Raw genomic sequence first — 19405 nt, forward strand, 5'->3', positions numbered from 1 at the left:
CACGACCACCGGCCAACTCAAAAGCGCTGTATGTCCAATGGAGTACTTTTGAACAGCTCTCGCCATTAAAACGTGGGGGACGAGTCTGTCAGTTTGCAGGCAGCAAACTCATACAAATGTGTTTTTGTGACCGTAATTGAGGGGATACAAATTGGCCAGGATGAAAGAGAGCGTTCAAAAAAAAAGATGGGGAAAAAAAACTCAATTTATTTTTAAAATGTGATTTTGTTTTCTTCCCCTGGCGTGCAGATCGATTTGAATCAACCCTGGAATGACTGGCCATCCTTAATGATGGCTCACATCAAAAGAGACGATAGACGGCCGCCCTTCAGCAACAAACAAACATATTCAACATTCAATTACACGTATATAAACAGTAAGCGTTTTTTGGGGGGGGTGTGGGGGGAGGTGTGCACGCACGCACAACGATGCAAGCTGCCGGCTGCATTTACTACATCAGATCTGGCTGTCGATGGTTGCTTTACAGTGAGGGGTCTGGCTTGAAATAAGACACGCATGCGTTCAGCTACCGGCGTTAGGCGAGGCTGCAGTTTTTTTTAATTTTTCTCTGTCTTAATCAGGTCGGGAGCAGAGAAGGTGGGGGGAGAGAGATGAGAAAAAAGCCAGGTATGGTGGAAATCTAGTCCACAACAGAGCAAGGGAGAGATTTGCTTCATCAGAGAGAGAGAGACAGTGCTCGGTGCAAATCGGAGAGGGCGAGGAAATGGTCATTCATTTCCATTTGCAAATGTCTAGGCTGGTGTGTGACGGGCTTTAAATACAATTGGATCCGGGCGGTCAGCCACACTTAAGGTGGTTGGGGGGGAGGAGGAGGAGGAGGGGGGGAAGTGAAGAAGCACAATCGTTCAGGAAGGAGTGATGCTCAGAGAAGGGGAGAGAGGGGTAGCCGGTGTGTTTTTGCAAGGAGCTGCGGGAGGAGTGCGGCGGGGATGGAGACGGTGAATGGGAGCCCTGAGATCAGGCAGCAGCAGCAGCAACAGTACGTAGAGAGAAAGCGACTGAACAGAGCTCCGTCCCCGGCCAGACCCCTCAAGGACCTTCACTGCCGAGCGTCTGCTGCCAAGCTCTGCCTGCCCCCCAAACCCGGAGGCTTGGTGCTGCCTTCCTCGCCCACCCTCCCTCTCTCCAAGCCCCAGCTGCAGCCCACACACCAGCAGCAGCAGCAGCTGCTCCCGGGTCTGCTGCTGCCGCCCGCTCAGAGCCGCCTCTCCAGGAGGAGCGGGGTCCTGGGGTCGAAGGACAAAGCCTCGGCCGGGGGCAAGGCGGCCAAGTCTCCCTCGCTGTCCGCCCCCCACCCGGCCAAGAGGGTTTCCAGCTCCAAGGGGCACCCGGACAAGGGCAGGCATCACCACCATCACCAGCAGCAGCAGCAGGGAGGAGGGCAGCAGCAGCAGCAGCTCAGAAAAGCCAAGAAATGCCTCCTGATCGAGCCCAGCCCCGGGCTGCCAGCAGCAACAGCCCAGGCTCCATCCGCCTCCCCTCTCGCCAAGACCAGCCACACCGACAGCAGCTCGGACCTGTCCGACTGCGCCTCCGAGCCCCTCTCCGACGAGCAGCGCCCGCAAGCCGGGGAAGTGACCACCACCAGCGACGCCGAGTCGGGCACCGGCTCCAGCGACGCGGAGAGCGGCAGGAGGTGCCGAGAGAGCCGGCAGCAGCAGCAGCAGCAGGCGGCCGGGGCGCCCCTCGCTCCTGAGCAGCAGCAGCAGCGCCGTTCCCCGGGTAAAGGCTGCCACCTCACCGATGGGGAACACGCTCCCAAGGCCGGCAAAGTCAGGCAGGAGTCGAGGGCCGGCAACGTCTGCAGCCCGGCCACCGAGACTCTGGAAGGCGGTGGGAGGTCTCAGCACCAGGAGCTGCTCAGAGAGATCGAGGAACTCCGCTCGGAAAACGACTATCTTAAGGTGAGAGAGACGGAGACTGTTCAGACATTGCTCACAGCGCTGTCCCTCCACTAACATTACCTTCCTGTGTCTCTTTGCTAGATAATGTTTACCACCAAAATCCTCCCGTTTGTGATGGTTTCCCCGTGTTTATTATTGCTTTCATCTCTCCCGTGTCACCAAGAATATTTAACAGGTTTAATTATTTAATATGATTGTGTTTTGATATTTACTTCCTTCAATGTTTCACCTAACGTCCCCTTAATTATTTCATCACTTCGATTTGAACGTAGTTAAAAATCACACCACACCAGGTGACAGTCCAACAGGTTTAGTTGGAAGCACTAGCTTTCTGAGCGCTGGTCTTTGAACATAGTTTTGATCTTATTCTGCTAATTGTTTTTAAGATTTATGGTCCCCAATGTCAGTAGTTTTAAATATCGTCTCTTCACAAATGAAGATGTATGATGTACAATTATGATCTTAAATGTAGCCATTTTTAAAAATTGAAAATTTCTCTCGTGTATGATCCCCAATTGCAATTTAATCTTTTAAAAATAAAATATGATAAATGATTACTATCTTAAATTTAGTTGGAGATTCCCTCAGACGTGATTCCCAATCACAACTGTAAATTTCGTCACTTTTTTACGTCGATATACACGATACAGAGTCCCATTTTTTGGTCAAGAAGACTCATTTATTTGTGATAAGTTTAACTTGAACGGAATCCTCCTCATTATTTAACAATTATAAAGTTTAAAAAACACACACATAACACCAGGTTATGGTCCCAACAGGTTTATTTGGAAGCATTAGCTTTCAGAGCGCTGCTCCTTCATCAGATGTATGACATCTGAAAAATACTTGTCAGGGGAATGTTTCTTATTGGGCTGAATGAGTTTGATGAGAAGTGGAGTTTGTGGGTCTACTATGAAGCTTTGCCGTGCCGCCTCTCCACACCAGCGCTAGTGTTTATTTTTAACATTGCGGGGTCTGGTTTCAAACAGAGCCATCTATCCTGTCAGATTCGAAATGAGCCAACGGGAGATAGGGTCTGACGGAGGGAGGGCTGGCTAGCAACTTCTGGTTGGATACCAGTTTTCTGACTCGCTTCTTAAAGGATAGCGGTTGCCGGATGGATAAATAATAAACGTTTTAGGGGTTTTTTTGTTGGAAGGAGGGCTGTAGTTTTGCATAATGAGCATTTTTTGAATGTTGGAATGACTGGTGAGACACGCACGCGCACACTCTCTCTCTCACACACACACACACACAAACCCTCATCTTAATGGGGCACCCGATGTGTGGACATTGCAAACGGTGAAATGGTCCCTCTCGGACTCATAGAGTTACACGGCACGGAAAGAGACCTTTCTGTCTAATTCGACCATGCCGACCAGTCCCATTTGCCAGCGTTTGGCCCATGTCCCTGTAAGGGAAATCCTGATGCCCGACTCTCCTGCTCCTGGGATGCTGACTGACCTGCTGTGCTTTTCCGGCACCGCACTCTCGATCCATGACCTTTCCTATTCATAAACCCGTCCAGATATTGTAAATGTTTTAAATGTAGTTGTACCAGCCTCCACCCCCTTTTTCTGGCAGCTCATTCTATACATACACCACCCTCTGCATGAAAAAAGTTACACCTTCGGTCCCATTTAAATCTTGCCCCTCTCACTTTAAACCTATGACCTCTAGTTCTGGACTCCCCCAGCCTGAGGAAAAGACCGTGCCTATTCACCCTATTCATGCCCCTCATGACCTTATGAACTTCTATAAGGTCACCCCTCAGCCTCCGAAGCTCCAGGGAAAATAGCACCAGCCTATTTAGCCTCTACCTCAGGTGAGCATGTTTTCAATGTGAACACTAGGAAAGTAGAGCATATAGATAGAGGCCTTATAATGAGCCAGATATGGCTGTCAAAGTAAAGGTACTTATAGTTATTTGTACCCCAAGTGGTACAGCAAACATGCACCAGAAACTCAAAACTCCTAAAATGTTGGTGTTAGGACTGACCTTCTGTGTCAGTAACTTCGCAGAAAGAAAAGTATCTCTCTCTGCCTCACTGAATTGCATTTTGCAGCTTTATCAAAGAACCATAGAATCCCTACAGTGAGAAAACAGGCCACTGCGCCCAACAAGTCCACACTGACCCTCTGATGAGTAACCCACCCAGACCCACTCCCCTACCCTATTACTCTACATTTACCCCTAACTAATGCTCTTACTCTTTATGACTCGAACTTACACATCCCTGAACACTATGGGCAAATTAGCTCGACCAATTCATCTCACCTGCACATCTTTGGAATGTGGGAGGAAACCAGAGCACCCAGATTAAAACCATGCAGACACAGGGAAAACATGCAAACACCACACAGACAGTCACCTGAGGCTGGACTCAAAGCCGGGTCCCTGGTGCCATGAGGTAGCAGTGCTAACCATTGTGCCGCCCCTTGTTAGAGTTCAGTTGGAGTATTGAATAGTGTGGGCACCACATTATAGGAAAGATATGAATGTATTAGAGAGATGACAGAAGCGGATTACAAGAATGGTTCTAGGAATGAGAAACTTCAGTTAAGAGGATTGATTAAAGAAGTTGGGTATGTTCTACTTGGACAGAAAAAGGCTGAGAAGAGATTTAATATAGGTTTTCAAAATCATGAGCAGCTAAGTATCATAGTTAGGGAGAATCTGTTCCTGATCGTAAAAAAGATTACGAATGAGAGACGGTAGATTTAAAGTGATTTTGTGAAAGGAGCAAATATGATATGAGAAATAACTTGTTCTTTCAGCAAATGGCTCAGGCTTTGAATGCATTAGTTTGGAATTGTGATGGAGATAGGTTAAACTGAGGCAACCAAATAATGCATACAAATAATGTGCAAAGGTATGGGGGAAAAGGCAGCTTTTCACGCATACCAGAAAGTGATGCTCCTTTGAAGATCTGGTGCAGAGATGATTGGCTGAATGGCCTGTTCTGCACCATACCACTTCTGCGGTCCTGTGAAATCAGGATGGTGTGTGGCTTAGAGGGGAACTTGCGAGTGGTTGTCTTTCCAATGGAACAGCTGCCCTTGTCCTTCCAGATGATAGTGCTGGTGGGTATGGAAAATGCTGTGTGGGGAGCCTTGTCGAATTGCTGCAGTGCATCATGGAGATGGCACATACTGCTGTGACTGTGGATCAGTGATGAAGGGAGTACAAGTTTAAGTTGGTAGATGTGTTGTCAGTCTAGTTTGCTAGATAATGCTGAACTTCTTGAATGTTGAGCCTTTAGGATTCCAGGCAAGTAGGTAATGTTCTGTTACCCTCCTGACCCATGTTCATTCTAACCATTCTCTTCTGAGTGGACCTCCGAGTTCCATGCATGGCATTGAGAGATGGAATCGGCAGTCATTGCTATGATCTGTGTTGCCATGCCGACGACCATGTTCAGAATGTTGGAGTGGCTGTATGCATGTTCGACTACACAACCTTAAATGTTGCAGCCCTGACAGTGTATTGCAAATGATGGACAGGAGTTTCGGATTCAGGAGTTATTTGCTGAAGGATTCTAGTCTTGTATCTGCTCTTGTCATCACAATATTTATATGGCTGGTTCAGTTCAGTTTCTGCTCATTTGTAACCACCAGGAATGATAATGAAAAGGAACTCAGAAATGGTAATGCCATTGGGCATCAAAGTGTGAAAGTTGAATTTTCTCTTGTTAAATAAGGTCTTTGTTTGACACCTGTATGTTGTGTGTGTTACTTGTCACTTATTGATGCAACTCTGAATGTTGTCTAGATCTTTGAGGAACTTCCTCAATGTCTGGGGAGTCAGAAATTGTGCTGAACAATTTATGAATTTTCTGAATCATTAGTGAACACCCCACCTCTGAACTCAGGATGGAGGGCAGGTCATTGGTTAAGCAACTATAGATGATTGTGCCAGGGTTCCTTGAGAAACTTCTGAAGTGAAATTATTGACGTCCAACAATCATTATTATTTTCCCTGTACTACTTATCACTCAAGTCAATCAGGAGTTTTTCTGAAGTGGAGTGAAATGAATTGGCTGAAGACCAGCACCTCTGATGCTCAAGACCTCAGAAGGAGGCTGAGATGGATCATCCATTTGGCATTTCTGGCTGAAAATCCATGTGTATGCTTCAGTCTCTTGCACAGAGGTGTTGGATCGTGGGCGGCACGGTGGCACAGTGGTTAGCACTGCTGCCTCACAGTGCCTGTAGACCCGGGTTCAATTCCCGACTCAGGCGACTGACTGTGTGGAGTTTGCACGTTCTCCCCGTGTCTGCGTGGGTTTCCTCCGGGTGCTCCGGTTTCCTCCCACAGTCACAAAGATGTGCGGGTCAGGTGAATTGGCCAAGCTAAATTGCCTGTAGTGTTAGGTAAGGGGTAAATGTAGGGGTATGGGTGGGTTGCGCTTCGGCGGGTCGGTGTGGACTTGTTGGGCCGAAGGGCCTGTTTCCACACTGTAAGTCTAATCTAATCATCCCATCATTGAGCTTGAGGATATGTGTGCCTCCTCCTCCCAGGGAGTTTAATTTTCCGCCATCGTTCAAGATTGGATGAGACAGGAGTGCAAGCTTAGAGCTGATGTTAGCTGTGTGATTGCTGAACCCTGTCCATCACTTGTTGCTTAAGTTGTTTGACATGCAAGCTTCATAACGTCAACATGTTAGGTATGGCTGGTGCTGTTCATGGCGTGCTCTCCTCCGGTTCCATGCTTCCATTGGCTGATGGTGATGGTCGAAGAGAAATCAGAATTAATGTTTCGGGGTCCGGTGACCCTTCCACAGAACTAGTGGTAGTTAGGAAGAGTGTCAGCTTATCTGCAGAAGATAGGGTGAGGGGAGGGTTTAAGGAGTAAATGATAGTTGGGGATAGAGCCCAAGTACAGTTGGACAAATTAAGGAGTGGATAATGATCTGGCTAGGGGAGTGAATAGCTGTTAGTGGCTAACAATAGATAGTGTGTAATGGCAGACTGCGTGATAACAAGGACTGGTGTGTGGTAGGGGGCTAGGATATGAGAGAGTTCAGGCCCTAAAATTATTGAACTCAATATTGAGTCCAGAGGGCTGCCGGTCCCCAAGCAGGAAATGAGATGCTGTTCCTCCAGCTTGCAGTGTGCTTTGCTGGAACACTGCAGCAAGCCTGACTGAAACAGAGAGGTTGGCAAAGGAACAGGGTGGTATGTTATAAAGTGGCAGGCAACTGGAAGCTCAGGGTCTTTTTTGCGGGCAGAGCGTCGATGTTCTGTAAAGCAGATACCCAGTCTACGCTTCATTTCCCCAATGTAGAGGAGACAACATTGTGAGCAGTGAATACAGTAGACTAGATTGTGTGAAGTGCAGGTAAAATGCTGCTTCACCTGGAAGGTATGTTTGGTCTCTGAGATGCTGAGGAGGGAGGAGTAAATGGACAGTGTTACACCTTCGGCAGTTGCAGAGGAAGGTGCTATGAGACTGTGGGGGGGGGTGTTGGGAGTGAAGGAAGAGTGGACCAGGGAATGGTCCCAGTGCAAGGTGGACAAGTGAGGGGAGGGGAATATGTGCCTGGTGAGGGCATCTCACTGGAGATGGTAGAAATGGTGGTTGATGATCTTCTGGATGTGGATGGTGGGTGGGATGGTAAGTGAGGACAAGGGGAACCCTGTCACTGTTGTGGGAGGGAAGAGAAGGGGTGAGGGCGGAAGTGTGGGAGATGGGTCGGACCTAATTGAGAACTTTGTCAACAACGATGCTGGGGAATCCTCGGCTGTGGAAGAAGGTGGTCATTTTTGAGGCTCCCTTGTCAAAGTTGGACTAATTGGAATGTATGTGACAGGTACTGGGAGAATGTAATGCAGTCTTTAGAAGAAACAGGGCACGTGGAAGTACAGTCCAGGTAGCTCTGGGAGTTGGTGGGTCTGCAGCAGTTTTTATTAGACAGTTTATCCCCAGAAATGGAAACAGAAATGTCAAGAAAGGGAAAGCAGGAGTCAGAGATAGACCAGGTGAAAGTGAGAACAAGGTGGAAAATGGAAGTGAAATCAATGAACTTTTCCAATTCTGGATGAGCGAGTGATGCGTATTGATATACAATATCAGAAAAAGAATTGTGGATGAGCTGGAATAGGCAATTCTGCTGATTTCATGGATTTGTAGTTTTGAGTTGTTTGAACAGTTTGGAGTTTTCCAATACAGCATGGTGAATGCAAGACTTTGTCTGTACAAGAACTAGGTTGTGGTCACTCCTACCAATGGCCTCATGGACAGTTGGATCTGTGACAGGCAGATTGGTGTAGATGAGATCAAATATGTTTTTTTCCCCTTATTGGCTTAATGGCCGATGTTGGCAATGGTGTAGCAGCAATGTCAATGAAACATAGAAAGCAGGAGCAGAATGGGCCATTCTGCTCTACCGTTCAGTAAGATAGCGGCTAATTCTCTAACTCAATGCTATATCCTGGCTTTTCCCCCATACCTTTTAATGCCTTTCATTTCTTTAAAAAATAGGACCTATCGCTTCGTTGAATATATTTTTGTGGCTCTGTGGTAGAGAATTCCACAGGCTCACTAACCTTTTGAATGAAAAAATGTTTCCTCACCTCAGTCCTAAATGGTCTACCTGAATGGCCTCCCAGTGACCCAGCATGGCGACTTCAGTGTGGATTTCTGGTCTCTGTGATTCTAGAGTGCCCTATGTTCTGAGATGACTCCTGGTTCAAGAGTTGTCAATCAGGGAAAACATCCTCCCTTTATCTAGTCTACTCAGCCTTGTTAGAACTTTATACATTTTAATCAGATCCCTCTCATCCTTCCAATGCTTTGATCGTGGTCTGAATCATAGAGATGTACAGCACAGAAACAGATCCGTCGGTCCAACTCATCCATGCCAACCAGATATCCAAACATAATCTAGTCCAATTTGCCAGCACTTGCTGTAAACCCTTCATATTCATATATCCATTCAGATTCCTTTTAAATGCTATAATTGTACCATCCTGCACCACTTCCCCTGACAGTTCATTTTTAACACGTACAATACTCTGTGTGAAAAAGTTGCCCCTTCGGTATCTTTTATATCTTTCCCCTCTCGCCCTAAACCTATGCCCTCTGGTTTTGTAATCCCCCACCCCAGGGAAAAGACCTTGTCTATTTATCCTATCCATGCCCCTCATGATTTTATAAACCTCTATAAGGTCACCCCTCAGCCTCCAACGTTCCAGGGAAAACAACCCCAGCCTGTTCAGCCTCTCCCGATAACTCAAACCCTCCAATCCTGACAACATCCTTGTAAATCTTTTCTGAACTCTTTCAAGCTTCACAACATCTTTCCTATAACAGGGAGACCAGAATTGAATGCAATATTCCAAAAGTGGCCAAACTGATGTCCTGTACAGCTGTAACATTACCTCCCAACTCATTTATTCAATGCTCGAAGCAATAAAGGAAAGCATACCAAATGCCGCCTTCACTATCCTATCAACCTGCGATTCTACTTTCAAGGAACAATGAGCCTGCACTCCAAGGTTTCTTTATTCAGCAACACTCCCTAGGCCTTTACCATACATTTATTGCCCATCAGAAGGCAATGGGGAACTGTAGCCTTGAATCACTGCAGTCCATTTTTTTGTAGGTACTCTGACAAATCTGAGTGAGCTCCAGAAGTTCACTGATCCAGAATCTGGTTTCCAGCATCTGCAGTCATTGTTTTTATCCAGAAGTTTGACCCAGTGACACTGGGATCTTTCCAAATCAGATGGTGTGTGGCTTGGAGGGGAATTTTCAGATGGTGGTGTTCTCATGTTTTTCTGCCCTTGTCCTCCGTACTGGTAGTGTGTGGATTGGAAGATGTTGTCTAAGGAGCATTGGTGAATTTCTGCAGTGCATTTTGTAGATGGTACACACTGCTACTACTGAGTGTCAATGGGGAGGGTGAATGTTTGTGGATTCAAACTACTAGTTAAGTGGGCTTCATTGTCCTCAATGGTATCAAGCTTCTTGTGTTGTCAGAACTGCCTTCATCCAAATAAGTACATTAAGGACAAAAGGGTAACGAGGGAGAGAATAGGGATCCTCACAGGTCAGCAAAGCAGCCTTTGAGCTACAGGAGATGGGGCAGATACGAAAAGAGTATTTTGCATCTGTATTTACTGTGGAAAAGGACATGGAAGATATAGACTGTCGGGAAATAAATGGTGACATCTTGCAAAATGTCCATATTACAGAGGAGAAAGTGCTAGATGTCTTGAAACACATAAAAATGGATAAATCCCCAGGACCTGATCAGGTGTACCCTAGAACTCTGTGGGAAGCTAGAGAAGTGATTGCTGGGTCTCTTACTGAGATATTTGTATCATCAATAGTCACAGGTGAGGTGCTGGAAAACTGGAGGTTGGCTAACATGGTGCCACTGTTTAAGAAGAGTGGTAAGGACAAACCAGGGAACTGTAGACCAGTGAGCCTGACGACGGTGGTGGGCAAGTTGTTGAAGGGAATCCTGAGGGACAGGATGTATATGTATTTGGAAAGGCAAGGACTGATTAGGGAAAGACAACATGGTTTTGTGCATGGGAAATCATGTCTCACAAACTTGATTGAGTTTTTTGAAGAAGCAACAAAGAGGATTGATAAGCAGAGAGTGGTAGATGTGATCTATATGGACTTCAGTAAGGCATTTAACAAGGTTCCCAATGGGAGACTGGTTAGCAAGGTTAGATCTCATGGAATACAAGTAGAACTTGCCATTTGGATACAGAACTTGCTCAAAGGTAGAAGACAGAAAGTGGTGGTAGTGGAGGGTTGTTTTTCAGACTGGAGGCCTGTGACCAGTGGAATGCCATAAGGATCGGTGCTGGGTCAACTACTTGAGTTAAAACACTTTCTGATACCTCTCTGCTATAGTCTTTTTCTAAAAACCAATTAATAGATAAACCATAAAAAGTAAATTTTTAATCATTCACCCATAAAGAAATAGAAAATCCTTACCTTAACAAACTAGAGTCCTATTTTTGGTTAGAGGAGGAGGGGTGGGGGGGTGTGGAGACACAACACGTATAGTGTCTCGGGTTCGGCCACTGCCTAGATATATTACCGGCAGTCCCCTGGTCATCGCTCCCGCTCTTCCTACTTATTAACTAGGTTAGAGGAGGAGGGTGGGTGGGAAACACTACAGTAGTAGAGTCTCGGGTTTAGCCGCCTTGCTGATATGTATGGTAAAAGCAATGACTGCAGATGCTGGAAACCAGATTCTGGATCAGTGGTGCTGGAAGAGCACAGCAGTTCAGGCAGCATCCAATGAGCAGCGAAATCGATGTTTCGGGCAAAAGCACTTCATCAGGAATAAAGGCAGTGAGCTGGAAGCATGGAGAGACCATATGGTCACTGCTTTCCTTCCCGGCTGCCCCTCCGGTCCACGTCACTTTCTCTGCTGCTCCCGCTCCTTCTCTGCTGCTGCTCGCACTTAAAATGGCCGTTGGCATCGAAGGGTGAGTATTTATACTCACTGCTTATCTTCCCGGCTACCCCTCTGGTTCCCATCACATCCTCCACTCCTCCCGCTCCTTCTGTGAAAGAGAAAAACACCGCTGCCCACTCCAGTAAGTAATTTTAATAAAAACTGTCTTATCTTACCTGCAGTCTTCCGAGTTCGTCCTCCCACCGCTGCTGCTCGCACTTTGTGGAGATACACAGTTGTTTATCTGATCTCTCATATAAAAGATGCCTGGTTTTCCCTTCCTGCGATGTTATCAGCTCGCAGGTTCCTCACACAAACTATTTAGCAATCTGAACATGCCAAGCAATGATGAACTAGTGGCAGACGCCATTAGATGCCCTGTGACAGCCAGTTTTGACCTAGTGATGATAAAAAAGAAAATCACATGGAGTGTCTGTCTGGGTGATGCATATCGCTGTCGACAAGTTGACAGTTTGCTACAAGTCAGTTAATGTCCTAACTCCGTATTCCTTATTAGCCAGCTAGGGCCACAGTAACACACTCACATTCCAGATAATAATGAGTGGCTTTATATCATCTGTATGTATTGCTGTGCAGCACTTTGAGCCCAAAGCTCCTTTTTAATAGTATTCCGGCTAGATGACTGGTCTCCTCACAAAGCTCTTACAACTAAAGCTTATTCATAGTCTGCTAGGTTCATTTACATATTCTTTGTTATGGAGACTGCAGGAGATAGTGCCCCTCATCTTTTTATTGCAGCGTGAAACAGCCATTTGTGGCCACATTGGATGGACAGACCTGGTTCATAATCAGCGGTGCTTTGTTTAAATTTGCTTTATATGAACAGATCTAGAATGTTGGGAAGTGCTAACTTTGAATTCACATGAAACTGCTTAATTCCTGTTTGTTTGCAGCATTGGTTTGTAGCACTAGATTGGGTTGTAAAAATAACATATTCAAAAGTGTTTTTTTCTAATGCATTTTCAAAAAATAACTCTTCTGTTGCCAGTGGCTGGACTCCAGATTTTGCTGGAGTGGCTCCAGTCTTGGTGTGTACAGCCTGGTGTAGTGCTGCACACACAGTTTATGATTGTGTTGTCTACATATGCTGAATATCTATTTATACACTGTAATATGTACCAGAGCTTATGTCTGTGTGACCACATAGACATATGGATATCATAGAGAGATACGTGTATATTCAATGGATATAATTGATGGTTGATTTCTATTTAATTTCTACGGCCACAATACAGGACACATTTTCATTGAATGTTTTTCCAGTTGCCAAAAGGCTGTATAATATCTATCATCAATAATCATTAGGTTTATATAGCACATCAATAGCAGTACTCAAGGGAACAATTGAATTTTGATCACTATACTTCAATGTTGTACCAGTAAACTTCTGGTATGATACATCCAATTTATCACGTCAAACTACACCCACCACAACTGACTGATCTGCAGTCAGCAACACTTCAAATGGGCATTTCCCTCCCTGTCATATCCATTCTAAAATCATCACATAAACAGGATGATATATAGAGAGTTGTTCAGTGAGTTTTATTCCTGAAGGAAAGTATGTTGGATAGTTTCAGAGGGGAACATTTCGAGAGTATTGCATTCATTAATTTTGCTGCTGGCTTCTGAATGATATAAATTTCACTTATATTTTAGCAGTGGAGCTTGTGTCGCACAGGCCATTTACATTAATAATTCAGACGAAAAGATGGAGAGTTTTGAATCTAGGTTTACTGGCAATACAAAGCCAGGTGAGAATGTAAATTGTGCAGTTGTGAGTTGTAAATTACTGCAAAGGTAGGTTAAGGGAATGTGTAACAGGATGTATATAATGTGAAGAAGTGAGACTATTCAAAAAGCCAAAGGGTGGCATGGTGGCTCAGTGGTTAGCACTGCTGTCTCACAACACCAGGGACCCGGGTATGATTCCTGCCTTGGGTGACTGTCTGTGTGGGGTTTGCACATTCTCTCCGTGTCTGTGTGGGTTTCCTCCTACAATCCAAAGGTGTGCAGGTCAGGTGAATTAGCCATGCTAACTTCCCCTTAGTCTAGATCAGAGTGGTGCTGGAAAAGCACAACGCCTCAGGCAGCATCCAAGGAGCTGGAAAGTCGACGTTTCGGGCAAAAGCCCTTCATCAGGAATAGAGGCAGGCTGCCTGCAGAGTGGAGAGATAAATGAGAAGGGGGTGGGGGTGGGTAGAAAGTAGCATAGAATACAATAGGTGAATGGGGATGGAGGTGATAGGTCAGAGAGGAGGGTGGAGTGGATAGGTGGAAAGGAAGATAAGCAGGTAGGTCAGGTCATGGGGACAGTGCTGAGCTGGAAGGTTGGAACTAGGGTGAGGTGGAGGAAGGGGAAATGAGGAAATTGGTGAAGTCCACATCGATGCCCTGGGGTTGTCCGAGGCGGAAGATGAGGTGTTCTTCCTCCAGGCATCCCACTCCCATTCACCTATCGTACTCTATGCTACTTTCTCCCCACCCCCACCCCCCTCTCTTTATCTCTCCACCCTGCAGGCACCCTGTCTCTATTCCTGATGAAGGGCGTTTGCCTGAAACATCGATTTTCCTGCTCCTCGGATGCTGCCTGACCGGCTGTGCCTTTCCAGCACCACTCTAATCTAGACTCTGGTTTCCAGCATCTGCAGTCCTTGTTTTTACTAAGTTCCCCTTAGCGTTAGGTGCATTGGTCAAGGGTAGATATAAATAGGGGAATGGGGTTGTGTGGCCTACTCATCGAAGGGTCAACGTGGACTTGTTGGGCCGTAGGGAATCTAACTACAGATGCTGGATTTTCCAGCAATTTCTGGTTGATGTTATTCACTTTGGTGGTAAATCAATTTATTTTAAATCTTAAATTTTAATGTTCAGAGAGATCTGGGTGTAATCATATGTGGAATGAAGAAAGTTAACATGCAGACAGAGTAAACAATTAGGAAGACAAATGCTACATTGACCTTTATTGTAAGGTGACTGGAGTATATGAATTAAGACACCTTGGTACAATTATACAGGGCATTGATGAGAGCATGCTTGGAGTACAGTATGCAGTATGGTCTTCGTAGCCAAGGAAGGAAATTGTTGTATTGCAAGTTCACTAAATTGGTCCTTGGGATGGGTAGGTTGTCCTGTAATGAGAGTAAATCAGGCCCACATTTTTTGGAGTTTAGAAGGATGTGAGGTGATCTCATTGAAACGTAGAAGATTCTGAAGGGCTCGATGGGGTGTATCCTGAGAAGTTGTTTGCCCTGGCTGGGGAATCTAGTCCATGGGACAACAGTCTCAGTTAGGATGATTGGTTAGGATTGAGATGAGGAGAGACTTCTTCATTTAAAGGATTGTGCGTCCATGAAATTCTCTACCCCAGAGAGTTGTGAATGCTCCATTGTTCAATCCAGCTTCACAGCTGAGATCGAGAGATGTTTGGTCCCTCATGGAATCCAGAGCAGGCAGAAAAATGGAGTTGAGGGGGGATGGTCAGCAGCATTCTCTCTAAGCTGCAAGGCTGTGCGGGTGTGCAGCTGATCTAATGCCCTGTGCATGGCGATTGGCATCAGTGTGCCAATCATGGCATTGATTTGCAGTTTCGGAAGTTGTTGCTACACCTTGACTCTGCAGACACATGAAGGCAGTAAGAAAATCAGTGGGAATGTTGATGGTTAGCCATGATTCTGTTGAATGGTGGAACAGGCTTGAGGACTGGTATTGTCTACTTCTGCTCTTGCTTCTTATCTTTGAATATTAAAAGCCATTCAAATATGCTTGCCACCATGGTTATGACTGATGCTATCAGTTAGCTGGCAGTCATTAAGAGGAATTTATGGTGGTGTATTTATGACTGTTCAGTATTGAATATTGCGGAGATTTGTTTTATTTAGCTACTTTGATCTTGCAGTTTGACCATAGAGTTAATTTAAAAATACAATGACAGGCAGTGGCCTTGTGTAAATGTGAGAATGTATGGACTTCATTTGGGGTCAGCGACAGAGCAAAATGTTTGGTGTTTGTGGTATTAAGACACCAAAATATGTGCGTGTGGTTACATGTAATGTCAACCATCTGCAGACACCTGTTTGATTTTCTTTCCTCTCCCAACTGCTGCCTATTTTTGGGAAAGTTATTCTGGTCAGGTTGCTAATTTAGTCTTCTTGCAATATATTCTGAAATGTGGATATTTATCGTGTCACATTTTCAGCCACACAAGTTGGGTAAGTAGTGTTGAGTTTGCAAATGGCTAATACACTTATCATAAAAGTGCTACTTCCACATACTTGTAAAGTGAACTGGTTAATTCCAGTGCAAAAGATGTTCAGAGCAATGTGCTGTGTTGCGGATTACTTTATGGAGTTTGCAAGATGGAATTCTTGCCCTTCCCAGTGAATCAGCTCTTTACTATCACTTTGTTTTGTGCACAAATTAATTTCATGTTTTCACGCTGATCCTCTAAATTCATGGAGAATCCTGCTTCTCCTTATATGAGATGGCTTGGAAAGATGCAGGGTGGATCCACAGATGTGGCTACATTTTATAATGCACTTCCACTGGAGACGCAGCAACCCCTACAGAATCCTCGAATTTGCATTTCTGAATAATTGCAATCAGTCATTGAAACACCGCAGCATCAAATGAGGCTGATCAACCCATCATGTATATGATAGACCTTAGCAGCTATATTCCATTCCCCTGTCACTTCCTGTCAGATTTTCCCTCTTAAGTTATTTGAAAGCTACTTCCATCACCCTTCTGGGCACTGCATTCCAGGTCATCATTTGCTGGTGATATTCTTATCTTGCTGCTGATTTCTTTTGGCAATTGCCTTACAATAGTGGCCAAAAGTTACTGACCTGACTGCTGCTGCGTTTGAGACTACAATTTGTTCTGAAAGCTTCAGGACTTAACAAGAGAATTAGGAAACTGGCGCAGAGCTTTTGAAGTAAAACACTTTTTTTCCAGATTTTATTGGCTATAATTGTGTTGACTATTTGAAGTAGATTTTAAATGATGTTTGTACAGAGTTAGTGATCTGTTGTAAATCACAGTGCTTCTGATCGAGCAGAGCATTGGATTAACCTTTTTGAGAAGAGCCACAGATTCACCAATGGTCATACGCAGATCACTATAGAGTTCTGTGTTACATTGCTTATAATATGGGTGTTATTGCAATAAAGGCAAAGAGTTCACTCTCTCTCTGACAGTCGGTGGTACCCAGGGAACTTGCACTGGTGCATCAGCCTTAGTTATAATGTTGTATATCATCATTTAGAAATGACACGAAGTTAGGAGAGACAATAAGTTGCATAGATGGGAGGGTGGGTGGAAGTTAGTGCCCATTACTTACAGTCTGTAGATTGTATGAGCTATGGATTCTGGGAATGTGAGTATGACTATGACAGAATGATTTTTAGATTTAGGTTTATTATCACATGTACTCAAGTAGTAAGAGTACTTTGAAAAGTGTAAAATATCACCATACACAGCGCCATTTTAGGTACAAAATACCTAGGTACAAAATCTTAATTTTAGAAGTAGTAAATAAGCAAATACTTTAAAAAAATTTTCAGCACTACAGTTTTCTTAATATAAAAGTAGAAAAATAAAGAAACAAAGTTTCAAAACTCAAACATTACAGTCCTTTCTTAAGCCATGGGCCTGCAGACTCTCCAAGCTGGGCTTGAGTTCAATGTCAGGAATCTGAGAAAACAAGTGGGAATAATTTCCCTAATGGTGAGGGATTAGGAGCCACAGCAAGGGAATGTGGGTCTTCCTTGATAGACACTTCTAGAAGCTAGTGAACAGATACAAACAAAGGCAAATGGAAAGTTGCAGTTCATCAATCAGGGATTTGGATTCAAAAGTGAGAAAATGATGCCCTTTAGGTCTCTTCCATATCTTTCCTTCTCATCCTAAACCTATGCTCTCGAGTTCTGGACTCCCTCACCCCAGGGAAAAGACTTTGTTTATTTACCCTTTCCATGTCCCTCAAGATTTTATCAACTCTAAAAGGTTACCCCTCAGCCGCCGATGCTCCAGGGAAAAGAGCCCCAGCCTGTTCAGCCTCTCCCTATAGCTCAAATCCTCCAACCCTGGCAACATCCTTGTAAATCTTTTCTGAACCCTTTCAAGTTTCACAACATCTTTCCGATAGGAAGGAGACCAGAATTGCGTGCAATATTCCAAAAGTGGCCAAACCAATGTCCTGTACAGCTGCAACATGACCTCACAACTCCTGTACTCAATACTCTGACCAATAAAGGCAAGCATACCAAATGCCTTCTTCACTATCCTATCTACCTGCGACTCCACTTTCAAGGAGCTATGAACCTGCATTCCAAGGTCTCTTTGTTCAGCAACACTCCCTCGGATCTTACCATTACGTAAGAGTGAAAGCAGGATTAGTGTTTTCTCCAATGTAGTGAAAATCTAGCATTTAGACAGCAAAAATAGTTGCTGATTTTGGATCAATTGGAATTATGAAGACTGAGATGGGATTTGTTGCATTAGGGCATCTACCATCCCTTAGGTAGCCTTTTCAAGGGTGTAAAGTGCTATTGATCTCTTTTATGAAACTCATCAGAGCATAAATCTACAATGTTGAACATCTGAAGTACCATGTAAATCATGAATGAAGTGAACAGCAGGAGATGAAAAACACAACATCAGCAATTTCGCTACTGCCCATTGGACAAAAGGTTTATTCCTTTATTGTTATCTCCTGTTTCTGTAGCAGTAGCGGATTTTCAATTCTTTGCACTAAAAACGTCTAGCCTTGAACTGTCTGTGCAACTTCTCCATATCTCAGTACAATGAATATACTTTGACTCGGCTCAGTGGTTAGCACTGCTGCCTCACACACCAGGGTCCCAGGTTCGATTCCAGCACATTCTCCCCGTGTCTGTGCGGGTTTCCTCCGGGTGCTCTGGTTTCCTCCCACAGTCCAAAGATGTGCAGGTCAGGTGGATTGACCATGCGAAATTGCCCATAGTGTTAGGTGCATTAATCAGAGGGAAATGGGACTGGGTGGATTACTCTTTGCAGGGTCAGTGTGGACTGGTTGGGCCAAAGGGCCTGCTTTCACACTGTAGGGAATTGAATGTGGTCACAAAAACAGTAACTTGAATTTATGTAGCTACTTTAAGGTAGTAATACATTCTGAAGTGCTTCATAGGAGAGTTACTGAACAACATTTGACACTGAACTATATGATGGTAATAGGGGTCCTGACAAAAAGCCAGAACATTATGAAGCAGAAAAGAGAGGTTTAAGGAAGGAATACCAAACTTTAGGGTGTTGGCAGCTGAATGATCATTGTGGTGGAGTGATTTAAAATGCAAAATGGGTAACAGGTTAGAAGTGGAAGGAACAGGGAGATCTCGGAGTTCTGGAGCTCGAGGAGTTTACTGCGAAATGGCCTTGGGGAGGGTTTATGAGACAGACAATGGACAGACTTGAAAACAGTGATGAAAATTCTGAAATGAGAGATTGCCAGGCCAGACATTGAGACATGGGACACTCCCTAGTGTTTCTAAAGCATGTCAGCTGCACTGGTCGATTCTTGCACTCTGTCAGCGAACAGCACTTGCATCTGGAAAAGTTTGTGTTCCCTTTTCCCATTAATCGTGGTGGAGTAATTGACCCGTAGTTGCCTGATATGAGGAAACAGTACTCATTTTTAAAGCTTCAAATCCAAGTCTGTGTCTTGTCAGAAGGAGATCCAGATTCTGGATTAGAGTGATGCTGGAAAAGCACAGCAGTTCAGGCAGCATCCGAGGAGCAGGAAAATTGACATTTCGGGCAAAAGCCCATCGATTTTACTGCTCCTCAGATGCTGCCTGAACTGCTGTGTTTTTCCAGCATCACTCTAATCCAGAATCTGGTTACCAGCATCTGCAATCATTGTTTTTATTTAGAAGGAGACCCAGGAACTTGCAATGTTTTAAAAGAGCTTGCTATCACTGTTGATAATAGCCCTTAAAGATGAACGTACACTCAACATAGGCTGATGGAGTGATGGAATGTACATTGTTACT

General features: G+C 44.7%; 1 protein-coding gene across 2 annotated transcripts in view; it reads left to right on the forward strand.

The window, feature by feature from the left end:
• Positions 1-875: 875 nt before the first annotated feature.
• LOC132815089 (microtubule cross-linking factor 1) overlaps positions 876-19405 on the forward strand; it is a 210990-nt gene continuing 192460 nt past the window's right edge. For both annotated transcript variants that reach the window (XM_060823835.1, XM_060823836.1), the window contains exon 1: positions 876-1925. In XM_060823835.1, coding sequence (XP_060679818.1) covers positions 951-1925 — 975 coding nt within the window. In that variant the 5' untranslated portion in view covers positions 876-950. The remainder of the gene's footprint in view (positions 1926-19405) is intronic.

The sequence above is a fragment of the Hemiscyllium ocellatum genome, chromosome 4, assembly GCF_020745735.1.
Source record: "Hemiscyllium ocellatum isolate sHemOce1 chromosome 4, sHemOce1.pat.X.cur, whole genome shotgun sequence".
Classification (NCBI taxonomy): domain Eukaryota; kingdom Metazoa; phylum Chordata; class Chondrichthyes; order Orectolobiformes; family Hemiscylliidae; genus Hemiscyllium; species Hemiscyllium ocellatum.